Source organism: Cajanus cajan, chromosome 6 (genome assembly GCF_000230855.2).
Source record: "Cajanus cajan strain Asha chromosome 6, NIPB_CcT2T_4, whole genome shotgun sequence".
Taxonomy (NCBI): domain Eukaryota; kingdom Viridiplantae; phylum Streptophyta; class Magnoliopsida; order Fabales; family Fabaceae; genus Cajanus; species Cajanus cajan.
Genome location: NC_138522.1, coordinates 1,273,967 through 1,295,342, shown reverse-complemented (window position 1 = coordinate 1,295,342; position 21,376 = coordinate 1,273,967). Strand labels below are relative to the sequence as shown.

At 31.0% G+C, this 21,376-nt stretch overlaps 2 protein-coding genes across 4 annotated transcripts; one reads left to right on the top strand and one right to left on the bottom strand.

Annotated features, from left to right (window-relative positions):
- Positions 1-5,487: 5,487 nt before the first annotated feature.
- Positions 5,488-11,338, bottom strand: LOC109797664 (uncharacterized). Of its 3 annotated transcripts, XM_020357771.3 has the most exons (9): positions 11,198-11,338; positions 10,280-10,520; positions 9,216-9,392; positions 8,941-9,033; positions 8,474-8,656; positions 8,271-8,373; positions 8,002-8,187; positions 7,053-7,510; positions 5,488-6,757 (listed from the first exon to the last, which is right to left on the bottom strand). In XM_020357771.3, the coding sequence occupies exons 2-9, from the start codon at positions 10,478-10,480 to the stop codon at positions 5,813-5,815; spliced, it is 2,346 nt and encodes a 781-aa protein (XP_020213360.1). In that variant the 5' UTR covers positions 10,481-10,520; positions 11,198-11,338; the 3' UTR covers positions 5,488-5,812. The 3 variants fall into 3 exon arrangements, with proteins under 3 accessions (XP_020213360.1, XP_082932602.1, XP_020213361.2); XM_083076476.1 differs by lacking the exon at positions 11,198-11,338 and having other exon boundaries at positions 10,280-10,830; XM_020357772.3 differs by lacking the exons at positions 10,280-10,520; positions 11,198-11,338 and adding an exon at positions 9,640-10,116.
- Positions 11,339-11,668: 330 nt separating this feature from the next.
- Positions 11,669-15,220, top strand: LOC109797058 (N2,N2-dimethylguanosine tRNA methyltransferase). The gene is made up of 6 exons (XM_020356959.3): positions 11,669-12,415; positions 13,144-13,344; positions 13,458-13,557; positions 14,017-14,217; positions 14,318-14,380; positions 14,913-15,220. The coding sequence occupies exons 1-6, from the start codon at positions 11,805-11,807 to the stop codon at positions 15,024-15,026; spliced, it is 1,290 nt and encodes a 429-aa protein (XP_020212548.1). The 5' UTR covers positions 11,669-11,804; the 3' UTR covers positions 15,027-15,220.
- Positions 15,221-21,376: the final 6,156 nt, after the last annotated feature.

Sequence of the window (21,376 nt, the reverse complement as noted above, 5' to 3'; positions counted from 1 at the left end):
AGATTATGGAGATGAATATTGTACTAATCCCAAAGTGTGAAAACTCATAATCAATGAATGACTTACATCCTATATCATTGTGTAGCGTAATCTACAAGTTTCTTTCGCAGGTTCTAGCAAACAGACTGAAGCCGTTGTTGCCAAAGTATATTACTTTGGAACAATCAGCATTTGTCACAAATCGTTCCATCAATGACAATTTTGTGGTTCCAATTGAGATAATACACTATATGAAATACAAAACAAAAGGGAAAGTCAAAGAGGTTGCTTTGAAAATTCATATGAACAAAGCCTATGGCAAGATGGATTTGGGATATATTCATAATATTATGCTAAAGATGGGTTTTGCTCCAAGGTAGGTGAAGTGGATGGCTCTGTGTATGGGGTCTATTGAATATTCGATGGTCGTGAATAATGAAAGAGTGGGTTTGGGCAAACTAGGACAAGGGTTATAGTAGGGTGACCTATTGTCACCATATCTATTTATTTTAGGAGCTAAGGGGCTATCTGCTTTTATTAGGCGGCAAAAAGAAGAGGTGATTTGCACGAAGTGCAAGTTTGTCATGGAGCTCTATCGACCAGTCATTTATTATTTGTGGATGACTCATTCTTATTTTTTAGAGCCACAAAGAGGGAAAGTAATGAGGTGAAAAGTATCCTTAAGATGTGTGAGGTAGCCTTGGGTTAGTCCATTAACATGGCTAAATAGGATGTGTTCTTTAGTCGCAATGTACAAAATGAACAACAAAATGTAGTGGCTGACATACTGTATGTTACGAAAGTCCTTGGCACAAGTATATATCTGTTGGGAAAATAGTTCAAATTTTTAATTTCAAATCTCTAAGATACTCTTTATAATTAAAAATATTATATTTATTTTAGAGATTTGTTTCCTCTTTTAATATTAGGATGTTAGATCAATAAATAGAGGTTTTTGAAATGAGAAGAACCACTGAACCTATAGAAGAGGCACCACCTTAAATGAAAGAAGAGGTCATATGAAGGAGGTTTTCCAAGTTTTTCCAAAAAACTTGTGAGGGAGGGGTTTCCAAGTTTCATCCATAAAACTTGTGAGGAAGGAATTTTCAAGTTTCACCCATAAAATTTGTGAGGAGGGATTTTCAAGTTTAACCCACAAAACTTGAAAGGAGAATTTTCAAATAAATATGTAATACATTTTGAGATATATAATGAACATCTTGGTGACGTAGGCATGAATGGTCAAATCACATTAAATAAATTTTGTATGATTTTTTTTCCTATTTCTTTATGGTGTTGTTTTAATGTGTTCTCTCATCGTTATTGTGCGTAAAAGAGAAGGAGATTTTTTTATTTCCAATAATATCTAGGTATGTCATTTATGATAGGAAGGGAAAAGAAAGCCTTGTTCACGTATTTATGAGATAGAATATTGCACAGGGTGCAATCAAGGAGTGGAAAAAAACTATCACAGGTTGATAAGGATATCATGATGAAGTCGGTTCTACAAACAATACCAACTTAACATGAGAGCATTCCTACTATCGCAAACATTGACAGAGGAGCTTAAGAGAATGATGAACTCATTTTAGTGGGGTTCAAGTAGAAATGGTGGCAAAGGTTTAAACTGGATGAAGTGGGAGAAATTGATGTTGAAAAAGGACTATGGAGATATTGATTTCTGCGATCTTTGTGGATTTAACCTTGCCATGTTAGGGAAAAAAATGTTGGAATATAATGACCAACCTTGATGTTATTCTTGATAAAGTTCTCAAAGCTAAATATTTTCCCAAAGGGTGCTTCTTGGAGGCCATTGTTGGTCACAATCTAAGTTTCACTTGGCGTAACATCTAGCATTCCCAAGTATTGGTGAATTTGGGGTCCCAATGTTAGATAGGAAATGGGAGTGGTGTTCGTATTTAGGGTGATCCTTGGCTCAGGGAGAAAAATTGTGCGTATATTTAATCATATCAATGGAGGGTGACCTAGAGGTGTGTGCCAACTACCTTATAGATAATACTACAAGATGTTGGAACCAAGAACTTGTTTCAAAACTTCTACACAGAGAAGATGTTGAGTTAAGTAGGTTTGATAGACTTATTCTTGGAGTAAATGGAGTCCTTTCTTTCTCTCTCTATATATATATATATATAACTTTTTATTTGGTTTTAAAATATTTTAGTTTAAAATATTTTTTAACAATGTAGATACATATGATACTGATAGAACCAAAACATATTTTTTTTAAGGATTTAAAACATTTTTTTAAAGTAACGAAATAGAAACAATAAAATAAAATTAAGGAAAAAAAAGTTTTTTTAATGTTGTTAATGCAACATTAATTTTTGTAAACTTATAATTAAATAGGTTTTTTTATTTTTTATTTCTATACTCTTTAGTAGGGATGACAACAGGGCGGGTCGGGTACGAGTTTCATGATACCCGTCCCCGTCCCCGCGAGCCAAACTCATCCCGTCCCCGTACCTGTACCTGTTGGGTATGTGATTTTCATTCTCATCCCCGTCCCTGTCGGGTATCGTGTATATCCGTACTCGTACCTGTACCCGTCAATTTTTTTTTATTTTTTATTTTTTGTAAAAAAAATATAATATTTTTAATTTTTTTTATCATATTATAATTATAATTAGGTTATTTCTTTATCTCATATTATAATAAATAATCACACATAAAATAATATTAAATTTTTTTAATATAATTAAATTGAAAGTGAGTATTAAATTAAAAATAGGAACGAGGACGGGTACAGATACGGGTCGGGTAAGTACATACCCGTACCCGTACCCATACCCGATTTAATATATCGGGTTTTACCCGTACCCATACCCATACCCGGTCAAACTAGGTATTCCCTGTCAAAGTCAGGATAGGTTCGAGTATTACCCACGAGTACGAGTATATTTGTCATCCCTACTCTTTAGATTATAGATAAAAATAATTAATAGTTAATTTTTTTTAAAATTTAGTATAAGAAGTATTCATTTGTCAAATAGCTACACTCAGCGTTACAATCACCATCATCATCACTTTTGGTAACATTACTAGCGACAACAGTGATGGAGCGACAACAAGAGTAATGATTCATAACTACCACTATCGTTGTCGCCACCACATGACATCAATGATGATAATGTTACAATAATGAATTGGTGTACCATCATCGTTACTATTACGAATGTCATTGCTACTACCACCAATGTCACACCAAAGAGAAAAGACAATTTAAAAAGAGTTAATTATCCATACACTGTCAGTGTAAAGTTTTTTACATTAGAAACCAATCATATCCTTTAAATTATTTTATTTTTATTTCATTAAATGAGCAATTCACATGACACTATTAAAAGATATGATTGATTGCCAGTGTAAAAAAACTTTATACTGACAGTGTATAGGTGATTAACTCATTTAAAAAAGAAATAAAAGATAAAAGAAATTGTATTTTTATATTTATTCCATATAACTATATTAAATAATATATTATATAATTAATTTACTAAAAAATTATTATTTTTTAAATGAAATTATTATTTATTGATTTTAAACTAAGTTTAACATTAAATAAGAAATTTAAAAAGACACAATTAACTTATCCAATAATATTATATATAATATGGTGTTCAAATTTTAATTTAAGAAGGTAAGTGATCAATTGGTTTAAATAGTGAAATTTATTGTAGGGATCAATCACTATGTTACTACCAAAGTGTTATGTTATCATTAAAGCATCTCTAATAAAATTCGTTATAGGTTCGTAATGTACTTTTAGGATCCCTCAATCTCATATAAGATTTAAGAATTTTCTCTATTTTTGTTCTAATGAAATAACTTAACTTGAGTTATTAATTCACTTAATGTACATCTTCCAATGAACCCAATATATATATATATATATATATATATCCACACTGATGAAAAAAAAAATTGTATACACAAACAAAATTTGTTATGGATAGAAAATTGATATTGTAAACAAATATCTGCAAGTAATAAGTACGAGTATTTTCTTTACCCGCATGTTAATGAGGTGAGTATAGGTATCATAATATCCGTACCTATTGGTACTTACTAATATTCAATTATATAATTACATATTAAATTTGTTTAAACTTATAAAAATAAAGTACTTTAACAATTACATTTATTTTTTAAATTAAAAACCTTGATTAGTAAAATTTTGTATAATATTTGAATAATTTAAATTTTAACTTTTAAATTATTATTTTAAAAAAATCATTAATATAAATAGAAATTATTATTAAATATATTTTAAAAATTATTTATTTTTAAAAAATAAACATTCACGAATATTTGTGAATACCCATAAATATTAAAAAAAAATACACGAATACTCGCTTAATAGATACAACATGGATGTGAAGATGAGTACAAAACAAATATTTATCTGATGGATCTAAAGGGAGTCTGTTACCTGTACTTGCCTTAACCCATTGACATTCATATACACATATACTTATGTTGTTTTGTATATAAGCAGCTAAATGAAATACATTTTTTTTTACAAATAAACAAATTTTAACTACTTTTCTCTCATTTAATGATACTCTTCTAAAATATTCAACCCTTAATACATAATTCTTTAATTGTACTACTTTATTACACATTTATAACCAAGATAATTTAGAAAAATATTATAAGATTAATGAATTTTAATACAAATAATTAACTTCTTTATATATGTAAAATCAAAATTCTCCCCATAATTAAAAACAAAGGAAGTATGTATATCATTAAAAATTAAAACAATTTTTCTTATCGTTAACAATATGTTCTTGAGATTCTTGTATAAAATCAGTTCTTACATTATTGTCAACAATGTCAAAATGCTCTAATGCTAAAATTTGCAAAAAGAAAAAGAAAATAATTTTAGTGTACAAGAACTCAATTAAAAAACTACTATTAGATATGACCATAAAATGTCACGTTAATGTCAACATATCACATAATCATTAACTGATGGTTGATTAATAATCAAATAAGAGAAGATATTAAAATTACATATTTTAAAGATTGAAGAAGCAAAGTAATGTAATAATATTAAAAAAGGAAATAAAAAATCATTGAACTTTGGATATTATAGGAGACTTTAAAATCTAATTAACCTATAAAATAAATATTTATTTTCTACATTCCAACTAAAAGTCTGAAATACTAGTTTTCTTACAAAACTGTTAATATTTTTTTAAAACATTAATTTACAATTATTTTCTTACAAAACATTATTTTACTGTTAATATTTAAGTAAGAAAATATAAAATATAATTTTTTTTAAAATACAAATAACATAGAAATTAAAAATATATATCTATTTCGTTCGTTCCATTTTCCCAAATGACGTCATTATAGAATATCCAAACAATAGAATAACATTTCTATTTCACTTCAATCTAATTCATTCCATCTTATTATATTCAGATCCAATATGTACCGTTCTTTATTATCAATCCAAACATAACAATAAGCAGACCATAAAATGATAAAACATCAAAAGATTTATTTAACTTAAACATTATCATGTACAAGTTCATCCAGAAAATAGAAGGGAGATGCCATAGTCTTTTTGTGTTCCTAGAGTAATGGTAATATTCCTTCCACATGTTTATTCCTATGAAGTTTGAGACTATCACTGGCAATGGCAACCTATTCTAGTTTCTCCCAAATTTACACCTTATCATCATATAAAGAAAACAAAGAAGGAAATATTTACTACTATTTTATTCGTTGATCAGAACATGACCACATCAGAACTGAACCACCCTGATGTTCATCCTCGATATCCTAGAAAATGTCCACATTAAATACTGTCAATCCATTTCTCATAGCTCTCGGCAGATTCCTCTTCCATCTTTACTGCCACCTTCGGAACTTCCTGCACAGTGTCTTGAGACAGTGAAACACCAGAATCTCCTTTCTCACCCTTTGTGGACAAACTTGGTTCTGCAAGTGCTTGTGAATTCTTGTAACTGAGTGTTCCAAAATCAACATTTTTCAGTTTAGAGGATAGGGAACTCTTGCCTTGCTTGGTTAACTGAGTAGACTCTGAAGGGGTGGTCTTGCGAGTGCTTGAGAGAAGGGGGAATTCTTCCTTTGAGAGCTCAAACGAACTTGAATTACCACCTATGTGTGTCACAGAACGAAGCTTTGGAAGAAGGGGGAAATCCTCATTTGAGAGCTCAAACCACTTTGAATTAGTCTCCATCTGTGTTTCAGATTGAACCTTTTCTAATAGAGCAACCTCTTGGGCTTGTGTTGGTGGTGTGGCCTTGTGGGTGCTTGGAAGAAGGGGGAAATATTCATCTGAGAGTAAAGAGAAACTTGAAGTATCACCACCCATGTTTGTCTCAGAATGAGCCTTTGCTAATGGAGGGGAATCTTGGACTTGTGTTGGTGGTGTTGTAGCCTTGTGAATGCCTGGAAAAAGGGGGAAGTATTCCTTTGAGAGTCCAGACAACCTTGAACTACCACCCATGTCTGTCTCAGAATGAGCCTTGGCTAATGGTGAAGACTCTTGGGCTTGTGTTGCTGGTGTAGCCTTGGGAATGTTTGAAAGAAGGGGGAAATCTTCACTTGAGATCTCCAATGACCTTGAATCTGAATTACCACTCATGTCTTTCTCAGAATGAACCTCCTCCTCTTGTTGATTATTCACAGGTGGTGTGGGAAATTCATAGTGCCTTGGAGACACAAATCTCCTTGGCCTAGACGCCCTTGCGCGTATATCCCAGTAGCAATTATAATTCTGCAAGGTTCAACCATTTTTGGGATGATATTGTGTGTTATCACAATACAAGGTCATGTATTTGGATAAACTTCTTCATAAACACACTTATAAGGAGAAAATAAGAAGGTAAAATGCATTTAACTTCTCCATAAGCAATCATCAACTTAAGCACTTTAGCTTTTGAAGAAGCTAAGTGCACTACGCTAGAAGCTCAGTTCATTTTACCTTCCTAGTTTTCTTCTCCCGCAAGTACTTATGAAAAAATTTGTGAGAAGGACTAAATAGATAAAATTTGAGAAGAAAGACAACATACCAAGTCAGGTATGTATGTGCCGGTTCCCCGTGACATTCCTCCTTCGTATGTTGGATGATAGAGTGTCTGTTCCGGCGGGATATATACTTCAGTGCCGCTTGGGTAAAACATGCTCCAGTGTTGCTGCATTGACAGTGCAGGGATATGATCCTGAGAAGGTGAAATTGAAAAACTGGAATTCTCAGTCAGGGGTGGCTTGGCATTAATCTTCTGAATATATTGTAAGGCACCATAGTAACTATTACAATCTCCACGGATGACAGACTCTTCTGATCTTCCAGTGCCAAATGGAGAAACAGGAATGTCTACATCTGCCCTTTGTCCTTTCCCATTCCTGTCCAAAGTGCTGCGGAAAAACTTCTCAAGTGCTGCACCCATGTATTGTCCTGGAAGTTTGAGGATCTTCTTGAGCTTTTTTGAGCCATAGGAAAATGCTAATCTCATTCGATATAAACTTGCTGCAGGTAAGTAACAAGATAGACAAGTTAGTCATAGTCTCATAGAGAACTATGAATTTAAAGAAGTAACCATTACAAATTTTAAATAGAGCGTGTTTGGAAACAAACATAGAAGTGTTTTTACAAGTTTTACTGAAAGTAACATTTTTATTTTCCAGTAGAGAAACTCAAAATATTTGTAACTTGTATTTAAACAGACAATGTCATGAAACATCACAATCTCTTATTATTTCAACGTCATATATAAAGTCATCCAAGCCTTGATGCATTTTTCACTGGCATAAGTTGTAGATGTTCTTAAACCATGTGTAAACATCTTCCCAACTATAAAAATTTTTCCATGAGGCAAGACTGGGAAGTACATAAATTTCTCAAGTCCCTTTAGTCTTTATGAAGTATGAATGCTCAAAAGCAATTAAAATACAATAAAATAAATAAATAAATAAATAAAGTTCAGCATAATCCGTTGATGTTTTGGTGGGAAAAATTACCCATTGTGACACTGCGGCCTACGTTGTTGTCATCTCTTAAAGGATCCAAGATGTTCATGCTCTTAACAGAAAATTCTTGGGTCACATTCTCGGATGCCCTTGCGGTAAAAGAAGAGCACATATCCTTGTAATTTTGGAGAAATTCTTTCTGGAGCAAGAACTGACCCCGATCACATTCCGGTATATCTGCGACAAGCGTGATGTGATATATCAAGGACTGAAGTGAAGATTGAAAATAGATCCAATTGCTTATGCATCACAACACATACCAACAATTTCTGGAAGGGAGGATAAGGCTCTTGGACCCCATATGCTAATATAATTATGCTCCCAATCAAATGACCTGTAGTAGTCCAAAAATATGTAGAGTACCTGCTAGTAGTAATGATTCAGTGGTTTTATTCTTCAAGTAGATATAAATACAGATGCTGAAAGGGTTCAAAGAATATTTGTGATGGAAGACTTGACTCACCTCTAGAGGACCACGCACTGATGAATGAAAACGATTAATTATATACAACACTAATATTTCTAATGCATATGTTGTTAACAGGCCAAAGTGTCCACCAAGAAGTCGGCTCTCATAATAGCACCAAGCTTTGATCAAGATAATACTGCGTTTGAAAATATAGTTCTTTCCGACAAGTTGGTCAACCTAAATTATTTTCAATTAACAAATTAGCAAAGACTGAATATGAACAGAAAAAGATAAATTGATAACATGACATCTGAAACACAGAATTAGAGCACTAAATACATACAGTTCTAATACTTGAGACTAACCACAGATAAGGTCTACCTAACTATCAAGTTCAAGCATACATAAACTGTACACACGCAAAAAGCCACAAGAGAGATTTAAGCTTATACATGTTAAGCACATGGTATGTAGAAATCAAAAAACATCAATTAGGCGTAAATGTTAATTAATACAAATACCTGTTCCAAGAAGCGTAGAGTATAGAGTCCTGGCATCTGATTGAAAGAGATGTCAACAGCTATACCTTTAATAGTACACTTGACTAGCGGGACCTACAGCCCATCACGCAAACATAAAAAAGGAAGTCTAATGAAGTTGAGACATGTACTTTGACAAAAAGAACATTAAACACTACTCTTTCTGATCAGGTCAAACACAGAGAAGGATTAATTTTGAATATAAAAAATCAGGAAGTTGATTATAAGAGTTTAAACAGAAAAAATTGTTTCTAAACCTGTGCACGTATATATTGTACATCTTGGACTTGGTATTCAGGGTCTTCTCCACTTTGAAGTAAATCGCACACTGTTTGAGCCAAATCCTCCTCTTCATCTACACGACTGAGAGCTGTCAAGTCAACATCTCCATCAGGAAGGTAGGTTTTCAGGGGGAAAGATCCCAATGCGAAGACCTGTAGATGATCCACAAATAGGTAAAACATTCATTTATGATTACCAATATAATGGTATAAACATAATGAATCAACTCAACTAGTTATTGGCACCAAAAACAAAAGGCTTTTGAAATTTAAAGTGACAACCATGGTTTAAAAAATATCAGTAAATTTGAAAAAAGAAGCTTTTTTCCTTTTGAAAATAGTGTCTAATTCCTCAAGTCAACCATGTTCACTAGAGCAATCAATTACTTGCAAAATTTACCTCAATATCATTCAATTCAGGCATTTCAATTGGAAAAGGTTTTCTTTCCTCTAAGAGGAAGTGCACAGTGTAAAGGAAACAAAACACATGGCATGGAAAGGTTAAGCCAATCTGCAAAAGCAGGATTATATTGATCACAGTTCTTGCAAATGGTAACCTGGTTTTCCATGGCATGATTTTTATGGATTTTTTAGATATCTAAATATAAAATGAAAAAGATGGAGTTGACAGGGGAAGGTGTCAATAATCTGCTCATCTAAGGTATGGAAGAAGTATACAAAAGCCAACAACATGGTTGTAAAATCATGTTAAGAGTTAAGACAGTAGAAGAAATAATGAAATTACATTTGAATCTAACTACTCTTAAAAGGGTAAGTGTGTAAGGGAAAAAAAGGAAAAAGGAAAAAGGAAAAGAAATTTCCATCAATCATTTCTAAACAGAAGTCAAAGAACATTTAAAGCATACATCAAAAGGATCTAATTATATACAAATTATTTAAAGCAGAAAAAGTTACAAGAACACTCAATTAATTATGAAATCAAGAAAGCAACTTCATTCAACAAAGAAAAAACCAAATGTAGAAAACCAACTGCACCCACAGAAATTTACAAATATGATGAATGGATCAAAATTTCTAACCTCTGATTCATGGTAACCTCCAATCAACTTTTGAACATATTCAATAACATCCTTTCTGTTCACCTCAGATAGTACATTTGGTTCAATTGTCCATAGTATCTCTTGGGTCCTCTCTTCAGCCATCCGCCAAAGTTCCTCATCAATTAATAACATCTGGCTCGGTGAGGGGGATGGTAATAAATTTTCTTTTTTATCATCCATAGTTGCAGATCTTATAACTTAGACCTCCAACAAAATAAACCTAGACAAATAACAAACAAAATATCTCAGCATTAACTTCAATCCCTGGACGTAAAACAGCAAAATAGCCCCTAAAACTAAAATGTTCTTATTTAAGTTTGACACAGGCACCTCATGTTGCTCCCTCAGTCTTTTTTCCTTTCCCTTTAGACATACCGAGACACTAACCCATGTTACCTTTGGTATAGGAATTTTGTACTCAAAAACTTGATTGAATTTAAAAAGGCTGGTTACATGATACATATATTCTTCAGCACACGTGAGGAACAAGTGAACTACGGTAGGAGACAAGGTTTCTCTCTAAGGATTCAGATATTAGCATATTACAATTTACAAACAGGACACAGATATCAAGATTCACACAAATTCGAATTCAACACCTGGATTCAAAAGAAGGGTAAAAAAATATTAACACCACAAATCCTATTCCTAAACCCAAAGAAGTAAAAGTTCAGTTACTAAGTAGAAACTGCTCATAACTCAACCATTAAACCACACAAACAACGAGGACATTCAGAGTAGGTACATTGAATGAATGACAAAAAAATAATGACTCATAATAAAAAAGAGTATTTTCGGGTCACAGAATTTCTCCCATGAAACCCCATTGTAGCCACACCTCAATCACCATCATTCATCATCTACAACAACACAAAGTCCAGGGAAAGAGAATTTTACCAAAAGAAAACCACAGAAAGTTTCTAGCTTTTGTCTTAGGTGCAATTAATTGCAAGGTCTAAATTCACTGCCAACTTCAGACCAATTAAACAGTGAAGGAAACTCCCTCAAAAGAGCACCTCGGGGTCATAGAATTTCTCCCATGAAACCCCATTGTAGCCACAACTCAAGGACCATCATTCATCACCTACAACACAAAATTCAGGGAAAGAGAGTTTTACCAAAAAGAAAAACAAAAAACAACTCAGAAAGTTTCTAGCTTTTGTCTTGGATGCAGCAGGTTGCAAGCTGTAAATTCATTGCCAACTTCAGACCAATTAAACGATTAATGAAACTCCCTCTCTTTGGTCAAAATCTTCCACACGAATGTCCCACATTGTTAGAAGCTACTCATACTTCTTTTGTGTCAGTAACAAGGATCTTTGTCCCTTATATATTAAAAAAAATTAATAAATAAAATTGTAAAACCACTTAGGCTCTGAAAACCACATCTATACATTGACTTCATGCGTTACTCTATTGACACAAGTAGACCATTCACAGGCTTAAACATTTTTTCATTACTTCTCTTTAAAGAGTCACATTACTTTCCGTCTTAGTTTTCGCTATGTTATTTACTCTCACTTGTGTTTGTCAACCCCTTTCGTCACTTTGTTCTTATTTTCCATATAACTCCTCTTCAATTAAGTCAGTCGGTTCTAAAGTTCCCTCCTTTACGCCGGAAGCCCGCGAGAGCGGTTATCACATCGAAAGGGGTTTGGAGTTTAGCACCGGAGACGCGTTTTTCCGGCAAGAGAGCGCCACCGGCCGAGACCTCGGCGTTCTGGCGGCGTCGCTGCACAAGAGGGACACCGGAAGGTTGCGAATTTTGGATGCGTTGTGTGGGTGCGGAATTCGGTCGCTCCGGTACCTGGCGGAGGCGGGGGCGGATTTTGTGGCGGCGAATGATGGGAACGAGGAGTATGGAAGCACCATTGTGGAGAATTTGTCGAGGGTTTCGGGGGTGGAGGATGGGAGGTGGGTGGTTACTCATTTGGAGGCTAATAGGGTTATGATGGATTATTATTTGCAGAAAAGTTTCTTTGATTTTATTGATGTGGATTCTTTTGGGAGTGACTCTTCTTTTTTGAGGTCTGCCATTTGTACTCTGAAATTGGGTGGCTTGCTCTATGTTACTTCCACTGATGGCTTCTCATCTGGTGGACACCGTCCTCACCAGTAAGAATTCATTTGTTCATTTGTTCTGTTCTTTTCTTCTTTTTTTTTCTTTTCTGGTTTTTGTTTATGTGAGATTCCAAGAACAATGTAGTGAATGTTTGGGTTCATGATAGACCACTCATAATCTCATTAACTAATGCGGTTTTAGGAAAAAGTTTCACATATTTGGTTCCTCGTCGATAAATTGATTCCGAATTCAAGATTAATTTTTTAAGAAACTTTAAGTAGTTTTTGTGATGAATAAAAAAATTTGTTCTATCGACAAATAGTGGATCAATCAATAAGAGATTGTTCCAACTTAACAGGTAGTTTCGAGTTTAGGGTTAAATACTCATAGAGAAAACATAGCAGGTAGGTTCGAGTTTGAGTCATAAATATACTATGGTGTTAAATACTCAGAGAAAACTTTGTTGTCTATAATAATGTTACTCAGCTCAAACAGGACTGCCTTCAATGGAGAATATCTATGTTCTAGACAAAAAAAAATTGTTCTTGAATTTTACTACTAACTCATTTAAGAAATAATATTTAAACACATAATTAGTCATTAATGTTTATCTTACTTGGCTGGTGGGATACTTGGGATGATTTTGAATTTGATGTTGTTTTGTGGCTGTGTCTTACATGGGGTGGTTGTGATGTCTGGTTAATAGGCATATTTGCATGTTCTATTGTAATGGATTTGGGGTCACCAGTTGGTAGTTGGTTAACTACATACTTTTCTGTAGTTCTTTAGCTGCATATGGAGCTTATGTGCGCCCTATGCCGTATTCGAATGAGGTTGGTTTGAGAATGCTTATAGGTGGGGTTGCCAGGGAGGCTGCATTGTTGGGGTATCATATCACTCCCTTGTTCTCCTACTATGCTTTTCATGGACCTGTTTTTCGAGTCTTGCTCAGATTGAACCGTGGGAAGATTCATGACAGTAGGTAATTTATCATTGATATGTTGTTACTTTTCTTGTGTTTGTGTTACATCTTGTTACCTTTTCTTGTGTGTTCTCGTTTAATTGCTATGTTGTTACTTGATCAAATTATTATAGGCATTATGGTTATATTGGCTATTGCCACCAGTGTGGAAATTCCCATGAATTTTCTTGGGACCAACTTGGTCAGATCAGTTGCTCCTGCAGTACGCCAAAGGTATGGTCTTGGTTTGTTTGAGACTTCATCATAGTAGTTTGTCCATGTTTCTGAGTTTTTGTGCTATTCAGGAATATTGCTAGATTATGCCTTCTCAGTTTAATATGACATCTTGTGCATCTTTAATCCTAAACTTTTATTTAAACAGTTACCGCATAAAGAAATAATCAGTTCCATGTATATTCGTTGCCTTTTCATCCTAGATCTGCTTTTACTTGGTAATTGCAAGAATATTACAACTAAGATATGAAGAACCCCCCTTTTGGATTCATTTAGGATTCACGCATGTATTTTCTTTGCCATTTCTGTCGATTGTTGTAATGAATGATTTAGGAATGAAGAAAACTGTTCAATCTTTTATGTAATCTTTGTGTGGTTTTATTTTGCGGAGTTCAAATTACAGAAAAACGTTACTTCCTATGAATGCTTAAATTACTTTGTATCTCATTTCCTTTTCAGGTTTCAAACTCCCTGGTGGTGTCAGGACCTCTTTGGACAGGACCTCTTCATGATGGTGCCTATCTTATGGACATGTTAAATCTGGCCAAGCAGTGGGGATGGATAGGCTGTGATGGTAAAGACAGCCTTGAAAAGCTTATAAAAGTGATGGTGGATGAAAGTGATCCCAAGTTGCCATTTGGGTATATCAAGTTGGATGAGGTGCTTCTTTTTGAAATGACATCTTTGTTACATTGTAAAATAGTGTTGCTTACTCTGATTAGAACAATGGCTTATGGTGGTTTTTCATGTATTTATTCAGATGGCAAGCCGTGCAAAAATCAATTCTCCACCTCTGAAGACCTTGATGAGCGCCATGCACCAGGTACTTTTCATAAAAGCTTTAATATGGTAAAAGAATTAAGCCATAATTGTGTACTTTATTGATTACATATTCTTCCTGTGGAAGATCTTTGTTAGGAACAAATTTAACTTGGATCTTTTCAAAATTGTGTTAAAAGATTATTGATCATTGCATTGATCAATGATGTCTAGATCATCTTTTCATTTGTATATCGAATATTCAAATAAGACAAATTAAACTTCTATGTTAAGCTATGAAATCATTTATGGTATAACATTCAGCTGTTCACATGCCACAACACATTTTTAGGTAAGTGCACAAAATTTTACGAATTTACTAAAACTGATCGTCTTCCTAGTGCACTGTACCAAAATAAAATAAAAAACGAAAGGTGTTGCCTTTTCTTTATCATGTTAACCATTGTCAGTTTGATTACTTAGTTTGCTTAAATCATAAATGAGATAATGGAATCATTGATTGCTCATGTCGACTTCATGTAATGCTTTAAATTAAAACCAGACATTTACTAGGCTTCAATGTTGGTTTCTTGCAGAAGGGTTATGCCGCCAGCAGGTCTCACATAGAAACAAATGCAATTAAGACAAATTGCCCCATGACAGAATGCATTAAGATTGCCAAAGAATTATTGAAGGTTTCTGTCGCTTAATGATTCTCTTGCTGTAAAACAGTACCATCCGTCACAGCAAACTGTGATTGGTTAATGCTTAGAAGTTAGAATAGAAGGTCATGTCTATTTTCATTGCAATTTTTGCATCTGCAACCTAATATGTAAATATGGACATGCCCTCATAATTATTTGATTATTCAATTGATAATGAAATGAATATGCATTATGTATGACATCATTCTAAACTATTGAGGCGCAAGATTTGAGATTGGAGAAATCCTGAATACAAGCAGTTAGTGCCAATGCATAATAATTTAACTAAAAAAAATTCAGTGAATGTGTGGACAAATTCCCGGCACATATGGAGCAAACCCACATTTCTGCACTTGGATACAAAAAAAAATGTTAAACGGTAACATCTGAGAATTTAAAATACGAGACGTTGTAGATATTTGTTTAGAGATTTTGATTGTTTTTTGATAATACATAACTATGTCAATGGATGATGATTACGATTTACAAAAATAATACTGGTGGTTGTAAAAAGAAAAAAAGAAAAGTTTCATATATTTTTCCTTTTCCTATGACGTTACAAAAATTTTCCCCAACCCATGCCAATACGCAAAAGAAGTTTTCCCTCTAAATCTTAACTACTTATTACAGCTAAAATGATACGTAGAATAAGATATACGACAACAGAGTTGTAGGATATATGGATCACACAATAGAAATTAAAGTTTGAAGGTTTACCATAAAACCTCTTTCGATGATTTCCTGCAAAATCCTTTTTGGTCTTCTCCTTTTAACATGATTAAATATCATGCAATTTACTCTTTTAACTAGTGTCTCTTGTTCTTTCTATAATTCCAAACCATTTGAACCGATTATTTTTTCATATATTTCTCACTGAGTGCTACACAACTACAAATTCATATTGACATTCTCATTTATGTTACTCTTATATTTCTCTCGTGTTGTCCCTTTTAAACCTGACAGGCTAACATGCACTGCATATAGAATAGTTAAACATAATATTACAATAAGAGAAATGATACATTCTCCGATTCAATGTCCGAAACATGATTCGAAATATTAAAATATTAATATTTTATAATTTAAATTAATATTTTATACATTTGGAAAGATTTTCGGATAATCCTTTCGGATTATCTATCATTTTTCTTACAATAAGGTTTTTTTTAAAGATACTTTATGATTACAAATAAATCACAATATCTTTCTGTATTTTAGTCACCTCACTTGTATCTTGTGTGTAATATCTTTATTAATTTCTACGTCATTTTGTATAATTGATCTTAGATATTCAAACTCAGAAACATGTAATATGACATATCCTCCCTTTTTACTTCCAAGTCATATTCCTTTTCTTTATTACTAAAATTGCAATGCACCTACTCTTTCTGACTCATACTAAAACAAAATAAAATCCTTTGTTTCCGAAGTCTATTTCCAAAGTTTAAGCTTAATGTTAATTCATTCCCTTGATTCCTCTATCAAAACTATATCATCCACAAAATGATATAATTGCATGTAATTTTAGTTTTATTCAAAACATCAAAATCTTATTCCAAATGTATCAAAAAGTGTCGTACACATATTGGTATCGGATACGCATTCGACGTTGATATTTTGCCAAATTTGGAATATCATAGCTTCAAGGGTCCTTCCTTACATTCCAGAGAAGATTGTAAGTGCAACAAAACTAGAACATGCAAGACCAATTTAATTTGCATCTTTGATCTTCGAATCCAAAATTGTTGAATTAGAAAAGCTTCATATATACTCCATTAATTGAGAGGTGGTATAATGTTTTTTATTAATTTTCATTAAATCATATTAATTTGGTGGTTCGTTTGTATGGTCATTCCTTTCCCATTTTACTAAAGAAGAGCATGGATAAATTTGACGAATTTCCTTTTTGGTAAACTTAGATTATCCTTCTACTGAAAGATTTTTTTGGTTTGATTCTTCAATTGAGAGATCAATCCCATGAAATATTTATATTTATTTAAAGAATTGGTCTTCTTTTATGAATGTTTTTTTATACATATAAACTTAAGTATTGAAGTCTTAATTGCATGTTCAAAGAACATAATTATTTACTAATCATATAATATAATACCATGTTAGTATTAATTTCAAAACATAACAGTCAGCTTCTATATCCATAAAACCTACAAAATGAGAATATTTGGCGTCTAGAGTTGGAGCAAGAATTTGACCCCTTTGTCCTAACATGAATGCATAATCAACAGTTTAGGTTAAATTGAAGCCTTTGGTTTTGACAATTTTTCCTTGTTGTCCTAACTTTTGAGTAGGAACTAGGCATGGCAATCTAACCCGCTCTTGTGAGTACCCGTCCCGATTTGGATGGGGAAAACCCATGTTTATCGGGTTCGGGTTCGGGTTTGGGTTTTTCCTGATAAAATCGGGGCCGGGGCCGGGGGCGAGGATATTAATACCCACCCCGCCGGCCCGCCCCATACCCGCTCCCATCCCCGCCCCGCTTAATAATATAATTAAAAAACTATTTATATATATATATAAACCAAAATTATAAATATTTATATGTAAAAATTTATATTATTTTATTTTTCTTTTATTTTTTTTAAAATTGTTCATATTTATTTAAAAGAAAAAAAGAAGAAAAAAAATAGGAGCGAGAACGGGGGCGGGACGAGGAAACCCGAACCCTGCCGGGAGCGAAGATGGAGACCCAGATTTTATCCCCGACAGGTATCGAGGACAGAGACGGAGGCGATTTAAATTTACGGGGACGGAGGTAGGGAACGTAAAACCTGCCCCGCCCCGCCCGGTTGCCATGCCTAATAGGAACACAATTGTGATCGTCAATGATTTAATAGGAAACAACATAGTCACGAGACATGCAATCCACTCTGTCTAGTCAAATATTATTTTTTTTCTATAAGGTAGCTCCATTCTCACGAAGACTCGTTTATATTTCTTTTTCTTTTGTGTATTTTTTATTATTAATATTTTAGCGTGTACATTGTATAAATTTTTTTACTTTTATATATTTAAATTTTATAATAAAAAAATATTTTTGAATGTGAAATGTATATTATAAATAAATTATAATAAAAATATTTTTAAATATATAAATTATATTTTGATTAATAATAAATAATTTAAATCATAGTAAGAAATAATTTAAATCGTAGTAAGAAGTTATTTTGGAGAAAACAATATATGCACAAATAATGTAGAAAATATAGCTGTGAAAAACAAAAATTGAGAATTTTCATTCTTAAATTATATATTTTAATTTGTATAAAAATACAATATGCCTTTTCTGAAGACTTAACTTTCTAAACTTCTAATAAAATTATTTGTAATAGTTTTTGAGAGAAAATGTTTGTAATATCTTTGGGACCGGAAACATCATTTTTAAATAATTAAATAGTAAGTAACGATATTTACTAAATAATAAAATTATAGATGTTAACACTGTACTTATTTCCTCAAATCAAACAAAAAAATGATTAGGATTTATTTGATTTCAGTCCCACCAGTGTATTAAATGTAAACATTAGGTATGTATTGTTAATATAAAACGTTTGGCTAAATTGCAGTTTTTAATTTTTAATTTATAATTTTGGTCTCATGTTTTAAAATATAAATATTTAGTCTCCTAATTTTTAAAAACACAATTTTAATTTTATGTTAATCTGACATCTTTAACAGTCAAGTTTACGTTCAGTCGTAACATGAAAAATATTATTTTAGTTAAATTAATTGTTTTAATTAAATAGATCCATAAATAATATTATTATAAATAAATAAAATTATTTATTTATTAACAATATTATTAAATAATGATATTTATTTTATTTTAATAACATTATTAAATAACCAGATTTCAATAACATAATTAATGTCAATTATTTAATTTAAATAATATTAAAAAAATTATTTTAATATATTTATTTATTTATTTAACATTATTAAATAATTTTATTTATTTTATCTAACATTATTTTAGTAATGATATTAAATAATGTTGTTAACTTTGTTTTATTTTATCAATGTTATTAAAAAACTAGATTTTAATATTATTAAATAATGTTATTTTATTTTATTTTATTATTAAATAAATTTATTTATTTTGTTTTTTAAATTATGTTATTAAGTCAACTTATTTTAATGATTTCATTAAATGACATTATTTATAAAATTTATTTGTGTATTTATTTTTAATGATTTTATCTCTTAATCTTTTCAATTAAAAATTAATTTAAATTAAATAATATTTTTTTCTCGTAAATTAAGTAGTTAGATATTATTAATTAATGCTGAAAATAAACAATTAATAAATGTCGAATTAACGGTAGAATAAAAATAATATATTTTAAAAGTTAAAAGTACTAAATATCCATGTTTTAAACTAAAATGATCCAAATTGTGAATTCACAAAATAATTGATAAAAAAAGTATAATTTAGTTAAAACGTTTTATATTATAGGGTAACAAAAAAATTATTTTTTACATAAATTATAATATCATTATTATAAGAGTAAACAAATTTATTATATATTTACTATTTTTAATATTCTGTTTTGGTATATTCATAAAATATATTAAAATTTCTAGCTCAATTAATTGAATTGCGAGCATAAATTGTTATGAAATTCATGATATTGAATTCAATTCTTATAAATAAAAAATCATAAAATTATAAAAATATTTCTTGATTTAGATGTTCAGTCAAACCAATAATTCAATGTAAACAACGTTTATTTATTATTTTGGTATATCTTTACATATTTTATTATTTATATTCAAGAATATTTTAAAATAATAAATTGCGTTTCTTACATATTTAATTCATTTGACCGACTCAATTCACTATATGCATTTCTTACATATTTAATTCATTTGACTGAGTCAATTCACCAAAATGATACAACTTCTAGATTAGTTTGTATTTTATACTGAGTTATGAATTATAATGTAATTTCAAGTGTTAAGTAGAATGATGATAGAGATCTTACATGGTTTAAAAATATCGATTAAATTAATGTATATAAATATAAAATAATTTTTATTTTATAAATTAATTATATCATTTTGTAAGATTACTTTTTTTAGAAAAATATTTTATATGATTGAGTTAAACTTTTTTAAAATAATAAATTGAGAATTTTAACATATTTTATAAAAAAGTTATTTTTCTCACATTATTTGAGGTTGTAATAAATTGAGATAATTTTAAAATCTACCTATTATAAAGAAGACAAATATATAATTTTTCTTGATCTCTTTTTTTTTATTCGTTCCTAGAGTATCCACCGCCGACAGCAGTGACTAATCTTCTCACTACGTTGGAGGCACCTCAAAGGGTGGGATAACTATTCTTCTTGATCTCTACTATTTAATAGACTATTATACTTCTTGAATATATAAAAAAAATATAATTTTTTTAAATAATTATACGTAATTTTTTAATATTTTATTTATGTTCGTCCCTCAACCCCTCTAATATTATATAAAAGGGTTGTTTTCCCAAATTATTGAGGTCATTAAGCTACGTAATGATTTTAATGTTACATAATTTTTTTTTATTTTACAAATTAGATTCAGTATCATGTTGCATGTCATGTACGAATTTTTAGTTCACTTCGTGTATTAGAGATTATCATGTTTATTTATTTATTTTTATGTAATCATATATGTATCTTTCATTCCATCAAAAATCAAAATAAATAAATTAAATATAATATATATGATATTGACATATAATAGTTATAAAAAAATATCAATTAATTATTAAATAAATAAGCTTAAGTAAACAAAAATCAAAATTAAAATCAACCTTAAATCCAACAAAATCATACAGCTGGTTTTACTCAAAATCGAGTTTAACTTTATTTCTACTGTTGGGGTGAGAATGGTTTAATGATACGATTAGTGTATTTTTCTTTAAAACATCATATATATATATATATATATATATATATATATATATATATATATATATATATATATATATGAAGTATAACTCTTTGAAGTGAGATCAATCCTATAAAAATTAAGTAGTACATTAGTCACAACTCCAAAACATAAAGCAAGAATCAAGTCCCAATCATTAATTAAAAAACAAATATGAAATCACATGAACCAACCACCTTATTTTAAAACAATTTGACATCTGTATTTAATACTGTGTACATTTTACGAGACGTAGTATGAACATCATTATGGCAATAATAATCTATAATATGCGATCAAAAATACTTGTAAATAGTCCTCAATCAAGCTCTTAGAAAAACTTCAATTGCTTACACGTGCATGCTATGAATGAGCTAAACCTTCAATGGTGGTTTCTTGTATTACACACCAAGAAAATG

Excerpts from the sequence above, each read along its gene's own strand:
- LOC109797058 (XM_020356959.3), top strand. The coding sequence starts at position 11,805 with ATGTTATTTACTCTCACTTGTGTTTGTCAACCCCTTTCGTCACTTTGT. Across the intron at positions 13,345-13,457 it reads GGGAAGATTCATGACAGTAG|GCATTATGGTTATATTGGCT; the intron begins GTAATTTATCAT and ends AAATTATTATAG. Across the intron at positions 14,218-14,317 it reads GGTATATCAAGTTGGATGAG|ATGGCAAGCCGTGCAAAAAT; the intron begins GTGCTTCTTTTT and ends GTATTTATTCAG.
- LOC109797664 (XM_020357771.3), bottom strand. The coding sequence starts at position 10,480 with ATGGATGATAAAAAAGAAAATTTATTACCATCCCCCTCACCGAGCCAG. Across the intron at positions 8,374-8,473 it reads CAGTGCGTGGTCCTCTAGAG|GTACTCTACATATTTTTGGA; the intron begins GTGAGTCAAGTC and ends TACTACTAGCAG. Across the intron at positions 6,758-7,052 it reads GCACATACATACCTGACTTG|AATTATAATTGCTACTGGGA; the intron begins GTATGTTGTCTT and ends TGAACCTTGCAG.